Source organism: Nerophis lumbriciformis, linkage group LG29, assembly GCF_033978685.3.
Source record: "Nerophis lumbriciformis linkage group LG29, RoL_Nlum_v2.1, whole genome shotgun sequence".
In the NCBI taxonomy this organism is placed as follows: Eukaryota; Metazoa; Chordata; class Actinopteri; order Syngnathiformes; family Syngnathidae; genus Nerophis; species Nerophis lumbriciformis.
Window position 1 is genome coordinate 30,652,501 of NC_084576.2, and position 16,744 is coordinate 30,669,244.

The following is a 16,744-nucleotide window of genomic DNA, read 5'->3' on the forward strand; positions in this document are numbered from 1 at the left end:
TGCAGTCTACATGTATCTCTTATGTGTGACTGCCATCATATTGCAGTCTACACATATCTCTTATGTGTGACTGCCATCATATTGCAGTCTACATGTATCTCTTATGTGTGACTGACATCATATTGCAGTCTACACGTATCTCTTATGTGTGACTGCCATCTCATTGCAGTCTACACGTGTATCTCTTATGTGTGACTGCCATCATATTGCAGTCTACACGTGTATCTCTTATGTGTGACTGCCATCATATTGCAGTCTACACGTATCTCTTATGTGTGACTGACATCATATTGCAGTCTACACGTATCTCTTATGTGTGACTGACATCTTATTGCAGTCTACACGTATCTCTTATGTGTGACTGCCATCTTATTGCAGTCTACACGTATCTCTTATGTGTGACTGCCATCATATTGCCGTCTACACGTATCTCTTGTGTGACTGCCATCTTATTGCAGTCTACACGTATCTCTTATGTGTGACTGCCATCATATTGCAGTCCACACGTATCTCTTATGTGTCACTGCCATCATATTGCAGTCTACACGTATCTCTTATGTGTCACTGCCATCATATTGCAGTCTACACGTATCTCTTATGTGTGACTGCCATCATATTGCAGTCTACATGTATCTCTTGTGTGTGACTGCCATTTTATTGCAGTCTACACATATCTCTTATGTGTGACTGCCATCATATTGCAGTCTACAGGTATCTCTAATGTGTGACTGCCATCTTATTGCAGTCTACATGTATCTCTTATGTGTGACTGCCATCTTATTGCAGTCTACACGTATCTCTTATGTGTGACTGACTGCCATCATATTGCAGTCTATACGTATCTCTTATGTGTGACTGCCATCTTATTGCAGTCTACACGTATCTCTTATGTGTGACTGCCATCTTATCGCAGTCTACACGTATCTCTTATGTGTGACTGCCATCTTATTGCAGTCTACACGTATCTCTTATGTGTGACTGCCATCTTATTGCAGTCTACACGTATCTCTTATGTGTGACTGCCATCTTATTGCAGTCCACATGTATCTCTTATGTGTGACTGCCATCTTATTGCAGTCTACACGTATCTCTGGACCCGACTTAAACAAGTTGAAAAACTTTTTCGGGTGTTACCATTTAGTGGTCAAAAGTACGGAATATTTACTGTACTGTGCAATCTACTAATAAAAGTGTCAATCAATCAAAAAAACAAAACTCTAATGTGTGACTGCCATCATATTGCAGTCTACACGTGTATCTCTTATGTGTGACTGCCATCATATTGCAGTCTACACGTATCTCTTATGTGTGACTGCCATTTTATTACAGTCTACACGTGTATTTCTTATGTGTGACTGCCATCATATTGCAGTCTACACGTATATCTTATGTGTGACTGCCATCTTCTGGTCACACTTATCATTTCACTATGTACCAAACAAAATAGCTTTCAGGTCGGTAAGCACAACCAAAATTGTTCCGTACATTAGGCGCACTGTCGAGTTTTGAGAAAATGAAAGGATTTTAAGTGCGCCATACAGTCTAAAAAATATGGTAGCTTAGTTACCGTAAGTTTTTGTTTGCTCCACAGCCACCGCCCCGTGTCCTCGTTTTACGAACAAGACCGCGTGGACCACATCCTGCCTATCATGACGCAGCCTTTCGACTTCAAGAAGAACAAGTCGGTCGTTCCCGAGTGGCAGGAGCAGATCATCTTCAACGAGCCCTTTAGGCACTTTGTCCAGAAGGACCCCAAGGGCCCCAAAGTGGTCCTCTTCTTTGAGGTGACAGACGCCGCTTCACCTGTGAAAGGTCCCCAGGTTTTTATTGAACAATTGTTTGCCTTTCCTTCAAGATCCTGGAGTTTCTAAGCATGGAGGAGGCCAAAGCCAACGTGGATGTCGACGTGAACGAGAGGGGGTTCAGAAAGATTACGTGGGCGTTCCTCAAGGTGCCTGCCAAGGTCCACTAAAATACCGAACCCTTTCAAATGCTTCACTGTGTTAACCGCTTATTTCCTTTTTTATGAACTTCCAGCTAGTGGGAGCCAATGGCGTGCTGAATACCGGCAGCAAACTTCGCCTCCAACTCTACTGCCCGCCCACGTGGGCTCGGAGGCAGCCCGGCACGATTGAGGTGGTCGAGTGGTGGCGACATTACCCCCGAGTCAAATACGCGTCCACTCTTTACGTCACGGTGAAAGGCATCAAAGTACCTCAGCACGTGAGTACTGACAGTTACAAATCTGTTGGGACATTTTCTCATACAATCATTTGTCTGCAAGTACAAAAGCCAAAAGCAGTGAAGTTGTCACGTTGTGTAAATGGTCAATAAAAAGAAAATACAACAAATCCTTTTCAACTTACCGTATTTTCCGCACCATTAGCCGCACCTAAAAACCACAAATTTACTCAAAAGCTGACAGTGCGGCTTTTAACCCGGTGCGCTTTATATATGGATAAATATTAAGATTCATTTTCATAAAGTTTCGATCTCGCAACTTAGGTAAACAGCCGCCATCTTTTTTCCCGGTAGAACAGGAAGCGCTTCTTCTTCTACGCAAGCAACCGCCAAGGTAAGCACCCGCCCCCATAGAACAGGAAGCGCTTCTTCTTCTACTGTAAGCAACCACCCGCCCCCGGAAGAAGAAGAAGCGCGCGGATTTTCGTTTCATTTCCTTTGTGTGTTTACATCTGTAAAGACCAGACTACAAAATGGCTCCTACTAAGCGACACGCGTATAACGCAGAATTTAAACTTAAGGCAATAAGTCATGCCGAAGAACACGGAAATATATAATATAACATAAATGAATCAATGGTGCGTAGGTGGAGGAAGCAAGAAGATGACCTGCGCCAGGTAAAGAAGACAAAACAGAGTTTCCGAGGGAACAAAGCAAGATGGCAACTGTTGGAGGACAAACTCGAACAGTGGGTTGTTGAGCAGAGAGCAGCAAGCAGAAGTGTCAGCACCATCACTATTCGAATGAAGGCAACAACGCTAGCAAGCGAACTTCACCTGGATGATTTTAAAGGTGGTGCTTCTTGGTGTTTCCGGTTCATGAAAAGACGCAATCTCTCCATCCGCACACGGACCACTATTTCACAGCAACTGCCTAACGACTTTAAAGAAAAGCTGGCTACTTTCCGTGCATATTGTAAAAACAAGATAGCTGAAAAAAAGATCCGGCCAGAGCACATTATCAACATGGACGAGGTTCCACTGACTTTTGATATTCCTGTGAACCGCACTGTGGATACAACGGGAGCACGTACGGTGAATATTCGCACCACAGGGAATGAGAAGTCGTCCTTCACTGTGGTTCTAGCTTGCCATGCTAATGGCCAGAAACTTCCACCCATGGTGATATTCAAAAGGAAGACCTTGCCAAAAGAGACCTTTCCAGCCGGCGTCATCATAAAAGCTAACTCGAAGGGATGGATGGATGAAGAAAAGATGAGCGAGTGGTTAAGGGAAGTTTACGCGAAGAGGCCGGGTGGCTTTTTTCACACAGCTCCGTCCATGTTGATATACGACTCTATGCGCGCCCACATCACAGATGGTGTCAAAAAACAAGTGAAGCACACAAATACAACACTCGCCGTCATTCCGGGTGAATTAACCAAAGAACTCCAACCGCTGGATATTGGTGTCAACAGGGCATTCAAATCACGACTGCGAACGGCGTGGGAACAATGGATGACCGAAGGCGAACACACCTTCACTAAGACAGGCAGACAGCGCCGGACGACATACGCCAACATTTGCCAGTGGATCGTAAATGCCTGGGCAGATATTTCGGTCACAACTGTGGTCCGAGCTTTCCGGAAGGCAGGATTCACAGAACTACTGGACAACAACAGCGACACTGACTCCGATGACTTCGACGAGACGGAACCGGCCATTTTGGATCCCACATTTGCCCAACTTTTCAATTCGGACACCGAAGACGAAGAATTCGAAGGATTTACGAATGAAGAATAACTTCAGAAAGTGAGCGCTATGTTTATTTTGTGTGTTGTGACATTAACGTTCGAGCAACATTATGTTGCTATTGCTCTACACTATTTTGAATTTTACTATGTTTGTGATTGCACATTTGCGTACATTTTGGGACAGAGTTGTTAGAACGCTGGTTTTCAATATATTATTAAAGTTTGACTGACCTATCTGACTGTTTTTTTGACATTCCCTTTAGCGCAGCGTAGGCGCGGCTTATAGTCCGGGGCGGCTTATAGGTGGACAAAGTTTTGAAATATGCCATTCATTGAAGGTGCGGCTAATAATCCGGTGCGCCTTATAGTGCGGAAAATACGGTATATTCAATTGAATAGACTGCAAAGACAATATATTTCATGTTCACACTGAGAAACTTTGTTAGTTTTTGCAAATAATCATGAACTTAGAATTTAATGGCAGCAACACATTGCAAAAAAAGGCATTTTTACCACTGTGTTACATGGCCTTTCCTTTTAACAACACTCAGTAAAGGTTTAGGAACTGAGGAGACACATTTTTGAAGTGGAATTCTTTCCCATTCTTGCTTGATGTACCGTATTTTCCGCACCATAAGCCGCCCTGGGTTATAAGCCGCGCCTTCAATGAACGGCATATTTCAAAACTTTGTCCACCTATAAGCCGCCCCGTGTTATAAGCCGCATCTAACTGCGCTAAAGGGAATGTCAAAAAAACAGTCAGATAGGTCAGTCAAACTTTAATAATATATTAAAAACCAGCGTGATGTGGGCGCGCATGGAGTCGTATATCAACATGGACGGAGCTGCGTGAAAAAAGCCACCCGGCCTCTTCGCGTAAACTTACCTTAACCACTCGCTCATCTTTTCTTCATCCATCCATCCCTTCGAGTTAGCTTTTATGATGACGCCGGCTGGAAAGGTCTCTTTTGGCAAGGTCTTCCTTTTGAATATCACCATGGGTGGAAGTTTCTGGCCATTAGCATGGCAAGCTAGAACCACAGTGAAGGATGACTTCTCATTCCCTGTGGTGCGAATATTCACCGTACGTGCTCCCGTTGTATCCACAGTGCGGTTCACAGGAATATCAAAAGTCAGTGGAAGCTCGTCCATGTTGATAATGTTCTCTGGCCGGATCTTTTTTTCAGCTATCTTGTTTTTACAATATGCACGGAAAGTAGCCAGCTTTTCTTGAAAGTCTTTAGGCAGTTGCTGTGAAATAGTAGTCCGTGTGCGGATGGAGAGATTGCGTCTTTTCATGAACCGGAAACCTGTCGCTTAGTAGGAGCCATTTTGTGGTCTTTACAGATGTAAACACACAAAGGAAATGAAACGTAATATCCGCGCGCTTCTTCTTCTTCTACGGGGGCGGGTGGTTGCTTACAGTAGAAGAAGAAGCGCTTCCTCTTCTATGGGGGCGGGTGCTTACCTTGGCGGTTGCTTGCGTAGAAGAAGAAGCGCTTCCTCTTCTACGGGGAAAAAAGATGGCGGCTGTTTACCGTAGTTGCGAGACCTAAACTTTATGAAAATGAATCTTAATATTAATCCATATATAAAGCGCACCGGGTTATAAGCCGCACTGTCAGCTTTTGAGTAAATTTGTGGTTTTTAGGTGCGGCTAATAGTGCGGAAAATACGGTACAGCTTAAGTTGTTCAACAGTCTCCCTTCTCATATTTTAGCCTTCACACATTTTCAATGTCTGGACTACAGGCAGGCCAGTCTAGTACCCGCACTCTTTTACGATGAAGCCACGCTCTTGTAACACCTGGCTTGGCATCGTCTTGCTGAAATAAGCAGGGGCGTCCATGATAACAACATATGTTGCTCCAAAAGCTGTATGTACCTTTCAACATTAATGGTGCCTTCACAGATGTGTAAGTTACCCATGTCTTGGCCACTAATACACCCCCATGCCATCACACATGCTGCCTTTTACCCTTTCACCCTAGAACAGTCCCCATGGTTCTCTTTGGTCCACAGTTTTCAAAAACAATTTGAAATGTGGATTCGTCAGACCACAGAACACTTTTCCACTTTGCATCAGTCCATCTTTGGATGAGCTCGGGCCCAACGAAGCCGACGGCGTTTCTGGGTGTTGTTGATAAATGGCTTTGGCTTTGCATAGTAGAGTTTTAACTTGCACTTACAGATGTAGCGACCAACTGTAGTTACTGACAGTGGTTTTCTGAAGTGTTCATGTTCACACTGAGAAACTTAATTTTTTTTGCAAATAATCATGAACTTAGAATTTAATGGCAGCAACACATTGCAAAAAAGTTGTCACGGGGGCATTTTTACCACTGTGTTACATGGCCTTTCCTTTTAACAACACTCAGTAAACGTTTGGGAATTGAGGAGACCACAGTTTCCAAAAACTATTTGAAATGTGGACTCGTCAAACCACAGAACACTTTTTCCACTTTGCACCATCCGGATTGTTATAAGTGCAAAGTTCAAGTCTAGTACCCGCACTCTTTTACTATGAAGCCACGCTGTTGTAACACGTGGCTTGGCATTGACTTGCTGAAATAAGCAGGGGCGTCCATAATAACGTTGCATGTGTTGCTCCAAAAGCTTTATGTACCTTTCAGCATTAATGGTGCCTTCACAGATGTGTAAGTTACCCATGTCCTGGGCACTAATACACCCCCATACCATCACCCATGCTGCCTTTTACACTTTGCGCCTAGACCAGTCTGGATGGTTCTTTTCCTCTTTCGTCCGGAGGACACGACGTCCACAGTTTCCAAAAGCAATTTGAAATGTGGACTCGTCAGACCACAGAACAATTTTCCGCTTTGCAGCAGTCCGTTTTAGATGAGCTCGGGCCCAGCGAAGCCAACGGCGTATCTGGGTGTTGTTGATAAATGGCGTTGGCTTTGCAAAGTAGAGTTTAACTTGCATTTCGAGATGTAGCGACAAACTGTAGTTACTGACAGTGGTTTTCTGAAGTGTTCCTGAGCCCATGTGGTGATATCCTTTACACACCGATGTCGCTTTTTGATGCAGTACCGCCTAAGGCAGGGGTTGGCAACTCGCGGCTCTAGAGCCGCATGCGGCTCTTTAGCGCCGCCTTAGTGGCTCTCTGGAGCTTTTTCAAAAATGTATGAAAAATGGAAAAAGATGAGGGGAAAATTTTTTTTGTTTGTTTTAATATGGTTTCTGTAGGAGGACAAACATGACACAAACCTCCCTAATTGTTATAAAGCACACTGTTTATATTAAACATGCTTCACTGATTCCAGTATTTGGCGAGCACCGTTTTGTCCTACTAATTTTGGCGGTCCTTGAACTCACCATAGTTTGTTTACATGTACCGGTATAACTTTCTCCGACTTTCTCGGACGTGTTTTATGCCACATTTTTTTCTGTCTCATTTTGTCCACCAAACTTTTAACGTTATGCATGAATGCACAAAGGTGAGTTTTGTTGATGTTATTGACTTGTGTGGAGTGCTAATCAGACATGTTTGGTCACTGCATGACTGCAAGCTAATCGATGCTAACATGCTATTTAGGCTAGCTGTATGTACATATTGCATCATTATGCCTTATTTGTAGCTATATTTGAGGTCATTTAGTTTCCTTTAAGTCCTCTTAATTCAATGTATATCTCATGACACACTATCTGTATGTAATATGGTTTTTAATTTTTTTTGCGGCTCCAGACAGATTTGTTTTTGTATTTTTGGTCCAATATGGCTCTTTCAACATTTTGGGTTGCCGACCCCTGGCCTAAGGGATCGAAGGTCCGTAATATCATGGCTTACGTGCAGTGATTTCTCCAGATTCTCCGAACCTTTTGATGATATTACGGAGCGTAGATGGGGAAATCCCTAAATTCATACCTGCCAACTACTCCGGTTTTCCCGTAATTAGTACGGTTTTCATCAACCTATTCCGGGTTACGGTTGCAGTGATAAAAAATACGGTTTTTCATTAATTAAAAAAAAAAAGGGTGAAAACTACGCGAATTGCACCAAGATTTTTCGATCGGACACGGAGGAATTAGCGATGTAAAAGACCACGTTGGGACAAAAAAACACAAGTCTAATGCCGTTGCTAGCGATACAAGTGGAAAACTTTCAACGTTTTTCGTCGCCCAAACAGATTCTTTGGATGTGATAAATGCCGAAGTTTTATTTACGGAGGCAATAATTGAGCATGGACTTCCAATAGCACTGGCTGATCACATGGGACAGTTAAATGTTTGTAATGCAACCTTTAAAAATCATTACACGGTGATCGCGGTCCCAAAAATAAACTTTTCTTGCATGATAATGTCCAGAAAAACTCACTTTATATTACTATAGAGTCCTTTTAACGAATGAGTTTGATGGTTTATCACAAACCTTAAATGAAAGAAGTCCTTTGTTCTCCTGCACCATGCATGCGCTTTGGCCTTGCTTCGTGTTTGGTGCGCAATCCTGTCGGCTGTATTTCACAGCACGTCTTTGACAACTTGAAGTGGCATAAAACATTTAAAACAAAGGGGTTATAGGAACAATCACTTTCAGTGTTTTATGCCACTTCAAGTTGTCAAAGACGGTATGCTGGTGCCCGACTGCCACAAGTGGAACAAACATTTGAAACAAAGGGGTTATAGGAACAATCACTTTCAGTGTTTTATGCCACTTCAAGTAAACTTATCATAAAGTTACCATATCATTTTTGCAGTATGATCAATCTGATAGAATAAATTTGGATTTTAGCCACAAAAAGGTAATGACACCAATGTTATCTATTGGAATTGTTTAGTACTGTTAAAAGTGTTTATACTATTTATGCTTTCAAGTCCAAGTTGAAGAAATCTTGTTAAATGTTGACAGCATAACTACCAAAATACAGAAGTATGTCCTTAATATTTTTGCAGTGCTATTTCTGTTGAAAAGTTCAAATGATTACATTAGAGATGTGATGTGCCACTTTTCAAGTGTCTGATGGCTTAAATTAATTTTCATTAATTTTTCATATTTTGAATTCTTTTGAAAGGCTTACAAAAAAACTACATTTGAATTGTAATTCCATGCTATTGACAGGACTATTAATGTTAATGAAGTTAGCTTACCATGTTTACAGTATGATAATTGTGATAGAAATGTGAATTTTAGGCACAGAATATTTTTTACAATTGAACAAGGCAGTAGATTATACAAGCTTGGACAGAAAGTTAATAATGACACCATTTTTTTTTAAATGGAATTGTTTAGTACTGTTTTACCATTTGTTTACTGTAAAAAGTGTTTATACTGTTTATACTTTCAATTAACAAATTGAAGTCTTGTGGATAACTGGCATTAACTGTCAAAATAATTTCAAACTATTGAAGTTAGCTTACAGAATAAACATGTCAATCAACCCATATGATTTTTGCTGTAATATTTTTGTTTTGAAAAGTCACTGTGACTGATAGAAAAGTGATGGTTTTAGCAACATTTTAACCTGTCTAAATGCTAATAATCATTTTGCGTCGGTGGGCGAAGCCTGAACCCCCCAACAGGACTTTGTCCTGGACCTACCGGGGCCTGCGGCCCCTGGACCCTGGCTACTAGGTTTTTCTGATTTCAAAAGTTGGCAGGTATGTAAATTCCTTGCAATAGCTGGTTGAGAAATTGTTTGACAATTTGCTCAGGCATTTGTTGACAAAGTGGTGACCCTCGCCCCGTCCTTGTTTGTGAATGACTGAGCATTTCATGGAAGCTTTTTTTTTTATACCCAATCATGGCACCCATCTGTTCCCAATTAGCCTGTTCACCTGTGGGATGTTCCAAATAAGTCTTTGATGAGCATTTTCTCAACTTTCTCAGTCTCCTTTGCCACTTGTGCCAGCTTTTTTGAAACATGTTGCAGGCATCAAATTCCAAATGAGCTAATATTTGCAAAAAAAAACAAAGTTTCTCAGTTCGAACATTAAGTATCTTGTCTTTGCAGTCTATTCAATTTAATATACCGTATTTTCCGCACCATAAGGCGCCCTGGGTTATAAGCCGCGCCTTCAATGAACGGCATATTTCAAAACTTTGTCCACCTATAAGCCGCCCCGTGTTGTAAGCCGCATCTAACTGCGCTAAAGGAATGTCAAAAAAACAGTCAGATAGGTCAGTCAAACTTTAATAATATATTAAAAACCAGCGTGATGTGGGCGCGCATGGAGTCGTATATCAACATGGACGGAGCTGCGTGAAAAAAGCCACCCGGCCTCTTCGCGTAAACTTAAACTTACCTTAACCACTCGCTCATCTTTTCTTCATCCATCCCTTCGAGTTAGCTTTTTTGATGACGCCGGCTGGAAAGGTCTCTTTTGGCAAGGTCTTCCTTTTGAATATCACCATGGGTGGAAGTTTCTGGCCATTAGCATGGCAAGCTAGAACCACAGTGAAGGATGACTTCTCATTCCCTGTGGTGCGAATATTCACCGTACGTGCTCCCGTTGTATCCACAGTGCGGTTCACAGGAATATCAGTTGCTGTGAAATAGTAATCCGTGTGCGGATGGAGAGATTGCGTCTTTTCATGAACCGGATCCCTGTCGCTTAGTAGGAGCCATTTTGTGGTCTTTACAGATGTAAACACACAAAGGAAATGAAACGTACGGTAATATCCGCGCGCTTTTTCTTCTTCTACGCGGGCGGGTGGTTGCTTACAGTAGAAGAAGAAGCGCTTCCTGTTCTATGGGGGCGGGTGCTTACCTTGGCGGTTGCTTGCGTAGAAGAAGAAGCGCTTCCTGTTCTACCGGGAAAAAAGATGGCGGCTGTTTACCGAAGTTGCGAGACCGAAACTTTATGAAAATGAATCTTAATATTTATCCATATATAAAGCGCACCGGGTTATAAGGCGCACTGTCAGCTTTTGAGAAAATTTGTGGTTTTTAGGTGCGCCTTATAGTGCGGAAAATACGGTAGGTAATAAATAAATGTAAATTACCGTATTTTCCGGACTATAGGGTGCACCGGATTATAAGGCGCACTGCAGATGAATGGTCTTTTTTCGATCTTTTTTCGTGCCGATTAAAATGTTATTTTTTTCCCCCTCAATGTTCCTCTTATATTTTCTCAAAAGCTCCTTACAAAAGTGAAATCTGGTCCAATGTCCCTCAGGTGGACCCCAGCATTCGCTCCATGATGGCCCTGCAGGAGGAGCGAGGCAGCACGACCTACAGCGAGCTGCAGGAGGGCGCCGCCAAGAGGACGTCCACGCCGCACTTGGAAGACAAGCCGGAGGTGTTGAAATGGAGCAGACTTCCCGGACAGGTACATCTCAGGAACATGTCACGTCTATGGCGTTCCGTGGTTTGAATTTTTTTGTTGGAAAAAAAAAAAGGTCTGCCGGATCCCCAACAAGTCCATGCTGGCATTCCGTGGCGGTCGGATAGGATGCATGAGCGTGCTCTTCTCTCACGCCGGGACTTTACTGGCTGCTGCTTGTGCCGACCGAGATACTTTCCCTGTCGTGGGTGAGCAACATGTCCTCCCCGACAAAAACACTAAACATTTCCACACATTTCCACTACCAGATGTTCTTTCCTCTTCTAGTGTTTGAGATCCCCTCTGGGAAAGTCTTGATCGCCTTCAGCGGCCATTTAAAGATCGTCTACGAGCTCTGCTGGACCTCAGACGACACACGCCTTCTGTCAACCTCCTCTGATGGAACCGTCAGGTCATTTCTCCTAATCGCTGTTCTGTGTAGCGCCACTAGGGGCCAGTACAACCGCCACCTGTGTCAAGTCGTAGGAACCGCCACCTTCCGGAGTCCAAAAATGTTTGGAAAGTGCTAGAATTGTGATTTAAGTGCTTAGATATGTCCTCCAATAGTGACAGGGTACTCCTCAGAGAGTATCAGTCATACAAAAAGGGTCGGGTGTTTTATTTTTTGTACTAATGTATTGTTTATTAATTGTGTGAATTCTCCAAAACATTCACACACAGTTTTCTACACCAAAATTCTTCTATTTATTATTAAGTTAAGTTAAAGTACCAATGATTGTCACACACACACATTAGGTGTGGCGAAATTATTTGACCCATATTGCGTCGACCAGCTCTTCCCTCCAAGGAATCCAAGTTACTGGTCAATCCCAAGTTCTTTCGATGACATATATGCTGACTAAGAAGGACCATCAAGACAGAATTGGAATATTTTCAAGTTTTACTAAAGCGTTAGGAGATCAGTTTAACCAATACATTCATATCGGCTACTCTCGTTGATCTCCCATTCAAACGGAAAAGCCAACTTCTTGCACGCAAAAGAAAGTCCCCCAACATTTTTCATCTGATTCAAAGCGTTCCAACTTCAAACTGTTCAGCCTATTCGGGAATTGCGGGCTTTCCCTTGACAAATTCCAAAAATTCCCAGATTTCCCAGAATTCCAGGTTTCCCAGGACCTTTTTCCCATTCAAAATGAATTAGCCATTTTTCAAATTTCCACATTTTTCAACCAATTCAACATATTCCACATATCCTGGAAATTCAAACTATCATTTTTCCAAGTTAAAAAAAATTCCAGGAATTCCCAGAAATCCTTTTTTTTCCCCAAACCCTTTTTTCACCCTTCTTTCTGTCGACTACTCCTTCCACATTTTTCATCCGATTCAAAGCGTCCCAACTTCAAACTGTTCAGCCTATTCGGGAATCGCGGGCTTTCCCTTGACAAATTCCAAAAATTCCCAGATTTCCCAGAATTCCAGGTTTCCCAGGACCTTTTTCCCATTCAAAATGAATTAGCCATTTTTCAAATTTCCACATTTTTCAACCAATTCAACATATTCCACATATCCTGGAGATTCAAACTATAATTTTTCCAGGGTTAAAAAAAATTCCAGGAATTCCCAGAAATCTTTTTTTTGCTAACTTTTTCATCTAATTTTAAACTTTTTTTCTATATCCGCGGCCTTACAGCCGTGTTACTTGAAATGTGTAGACATTAGAGATGCGCGGTTTGCGGACACAACCGCGGAGTCCGCGGATGATCCGCGGATCGGGCGGTTGAAATAAAAAAAAATTAGATTTTATCCGCGGGTCGGGTCGGGTGGTTGAAATAAAAAAAAATTAGATTTTAAATAGATTCAGGCGGGTGGCAGTTAAACCAATTGGGAAATATATATACATAGTTAAATGTTGTTACCCACATACGAAAAACGAGCAGGCACCTGCAGCATATGCCACAACAGAAGAAGAAGAAAAAAAGAGATGGACACTTTTACGGAGCGGAGAAGGGACGCCTCGCCGGGGTCCGGGACCGAGGCCCCTTCCCCCGAGAGGGCCCCACCGGGAGCCGTAGCTGAGGCGATCCGCGAGAAGGGCCCGACGCACGTCCAGGGTCACCACCGCGCCCACCGCACCGACACCCCGCCTCGTCCGCCTTCGCCGCGGCCGGCGTCACGCGCAGCAGGTAAGCAGCTTACCTGCCCGCCACCCCCGTAGCCGGGGGCTCGTAACAGGGGTCACTCCGCGCGCTCCGCCCGCGCAGCTTACCTGCCCGCCACCCCTGTTGCCGGGGGCGCGTAACAGGGGTCACTCCGCGCGCAGTGCGCTCACGAAAGGGGTGGGGCTCACCCTGGTTGATATAGACAGCAGGACGGTGGCCATGGAAGTCGGAACCCGCTAAGGAGTGTGTAACAACCCACCTGCCGAATCAACTAGCCCTGAAAATGGATGGCGCTGGAGCGTCGGGCCCATACCCGGCCGTCGCCGGCAGCGAGACGCGCTTGGAGGTGCGCTCAGCGCGGCTCCCATATGATTGCGCACTGGTGTGCGTCTGGGCCGTGACAGCGTGGCACGCGAATGTCTGTGCTGCATTGGATCAGTCTCCTTTCTTTAACAGGCAAAAGCTTTATAACTTCACTAATGCCTTGCATCGTCTATATTAGATATATAACAACGGGCGGGTGCGGTTCTAATTAAATGTTAGATCGGGTGGATGGCGGATGGTTGACGACTTTCTGATGCGGTTGCGGATGAAATAATTGCCTATCCGCGCATCTCTAGTAGACATGCTAACTGTTGGCATGCCATCGTTAGCACACAAGCTAAGACTTAGCATTTTAATGTGCACATGCTAACGTTTTAGGCTCGCTGGGTAGCTCATTTGTACAGTTACACCTAAAATTCTCAGATTCGGACACTCGGCACCATCTTTAAAGTACGGCGGCTTCCGACGACCCCCGGCCGGAGGTCCAGGGCACAGATAGCAGGCCCATCAAAATTTCCTCTGGGAATTTTCTAGTTTATTTGATTAAACATTGATGTCCGCATAAAGAAATACAGTATCTGTGTCCCCGGCAGGGAGTGGAATGTCGAGGAGCTCCTACCAACTGCCCGGAAAGTTCTCCCACACCCTTCGTTTGTGTACTCGGCCCAGTACCACCCAGTGGCCCAGAACCTGGCGGTCAGCGGCGGCTACGACGGCGTGCTGCGCCTGTGGCGGCTGGACGTGGAAGACGTCAACGGGCAGCTCTTGCAGGAGTTCGAGTCTCACGGCAGTTTCATCAACACCATTTGTTTTGACGCAGAAGGTGTTTGAGCGCTCCTGTGACGCTAATCGGTGTTGGACCTAATGTTTATTTTCTTCACAGGGCACAGGATGTTCTCAGCGGACAACACAGGAAGTATCATTGTGTGGAAGACCTCTGTAAGCGAGGATCAACCTTGGCGTCACTGGTCTGTAGAAAAGGTATCTGGTAGACCGCCGTCTTCTGTGCTTGCCACTTGAGTAGTGGAGGTTACAGCGTCCGATAAACGCCACGTGTGTCTGCAGATACACGCAGAGGAGGACCTGAAGGGAGTGCCCGTCAACATGCTGCGGGTCCATCCTAACGGGCGCTGCCTCCTCATCCATGCCAAAGACAACGTCCTGAGAACAATGGATCTAAGAATGTGAGTCGACGGCGTGTTATTTCACACTCCTGTCACTCACACTCAATTTCTCATAAACAACATGCCTGTCAAAATTTGCATTTAAAATAAGGGAAACATTTTCTTCCTGGGGAAAAAGGTCTTAAAATGATGCGTTGGCCTACCGTATTTTCCGCACTATAAGGCGCACCTAAAAACCACAAATTTTCTCAAAAGCTGACAGTGCGACTTATAACCCGGTGCGCTTTATATATGGATAAATATTAAGATTCATTTTCATAAAGTTTCGGTCTCGCAACTTCGGTAAACAGCCGTCATCTTTTTTCCCGGTAGAACAGGAAGCGCTTCTTCTTCTACGCAAGCAACCGCCAAGGTAAGCACCCGCCCCCATAGAACAGGAAGCGCTTCTTCTTCTACTGTAAGCAACCACCCGCCCGCGTAGAAGAAGAAAAAGCGCGCGGATATCACCGTACGTTTCATTTCCTTTGTGTGTTTACATCTGTAAAGACCACAAAATGGCTCCTACTAAGCGACCGGGATCCGGTTCATGAAAAGACGCAATCTCTCCATCCGCACACGGATTACTATTTCACAGCAACTGATATTCCTGTGAACCGCACTGTGGATACAACGGGAGCACGTACGGTGAATATTCGCACCACAGGGAATGAGAAGTCATCCTTCACTGTGGTTCTAGCTTGCCATGCTAATGGCCAGAAACTTCCACCCATGGTGATATTCAAAAGGAAGACCTTGCCAAAAGAGACCTTTCCAGCCGGCGTCATCATAAAAGCTAACTCGAAGGGATGGATGAAGAAAAGATGAGCGAGTGGTTAAGGTAAGTTTAAGTTTACGCGAAGAGGCCGGGTGGCTTTTTTCACGCAGCTCTGTCCATGTTGATATACGTATGTTTGTGATTGCACATTTGCGTACATTTTGGGAGTGAACAGAGTTGTTAGAACGCTGGTTTTTAATATATTATTAAAGTTTGACTGACCTATCTGACTGTTTTTTTGACATTCCTTTAGCACAGTTAGATGCGGCTTACAACACGGGGCGGCTTATAGGTGGACAAAGTTTTGAAATATGCCGTTCATTGAAGGCGCGGCTTATAACCCAAGGCGCCTTATGGTGCGGAAAATACGGTATATACAAACCCCGTTTCCATATGAGTTGGGAAATTGTGTTAGATGTAAATATAAACGGAATACAATGATTTGCAAATCCTTTTCAACCCATATTCAATTGAATGCACTACAAAGACAACATATTTGATGTTCAAACTCATAAACTTTTTTTTTTTTGTTGCAAATAATAATTAACTTAGAATTTCATGGCTGCAACACGTGCCAAAGTAGTTGGGAAAGGGCATGTTCACCACTGTGTTACATCACCTTTTCTTTTAACAACACTCAATAAACGATTGGGAACTGAGGAAACTAATTGTTGAAGCTTTGAAAGTGGAATTCTTTCCCATTCTTGTTTTATGTAGAGCTTCAGTCGTTCAACAGTCCGGGGGTCTCTCCGCTGTCGTATTTTACGCTTCATAATGCGCCACACATTTTCGATGGGAGACAGGTCTGGACTGCAGGCGGGCCAGGAAAGTACCCACACTCTTTTTTTTTTACGAAGCCACGCTGTTGTAACACGTGCTGAATGTGGCTTGGCATTGTCTTGCTGAAATAAGCAGGGGCGTCCATGAAAAAGACGGCGCATATGTTGTTCCAAAACCTGTATGTACCTTTCAGCATTAATGGTGCCTTCACAGATGTGTAAGTTACCCATGCCTTGGGCACTAATACACCCCCATACCATCACACATGCTGGCTTTTAAACTTTGCGTCGATAACAGTCTGGATGGTTCTTTTCCTCTTTGGTCCGGATGACACCATGTCGAATATTTCCAAAAACAATTTGAAA

General features: G+C 43.9%; 1 protein-coding gene across 2 annotated transcripts in view; it reads left to right on the forward strand.

Moving 5' to 3' along the window:
• ahi1 (Abelson helper integration site 1) overlaps nt 1-16,744 on the forward strand; it is an 82,335-nt gene that overhangs the window by 21,573 nt on the left and 44,018 nt on the right. The window contains exons 6-14 of one of the 2 annotated variants that reach the window (XM_061924524.2): nt 1,592-1,784; nt 1,856-1,963; nt 2,038-2,223; nt 11,071-11,223; nt 11,294-11,426; nt 11,506-11,629; nt 14,255-14,484; nt 14,545-14,642; nt 14,727-14,845. In XM_061924524.2, the coding sequence (XP_061780508.1) occupies nt 1,592-1,784; nt 1,856-1,963; nt 2,038-2,223; nt 11,071-11,223; nt 11,294-11,426; nt 11,506-11,629; nt 14,255-14,484; nt 14,545-14,642; nt 14,727-14,845 (1,344 nt within the window). The remainder of the gene's footprint in view (nt 1-1,591; nt 1,785-1,855; nt 1,964-2,037; nt 2,224-11,070; nt 11,224-11,293; nt 11,427-11,505; nt 11,630-14,254; nt 14,485-14,544; nt 14,643-14,726; nt 14,846-16,744) is intronic. The other variant, XM_072911918.1, reaches the window with a different exon arrangement.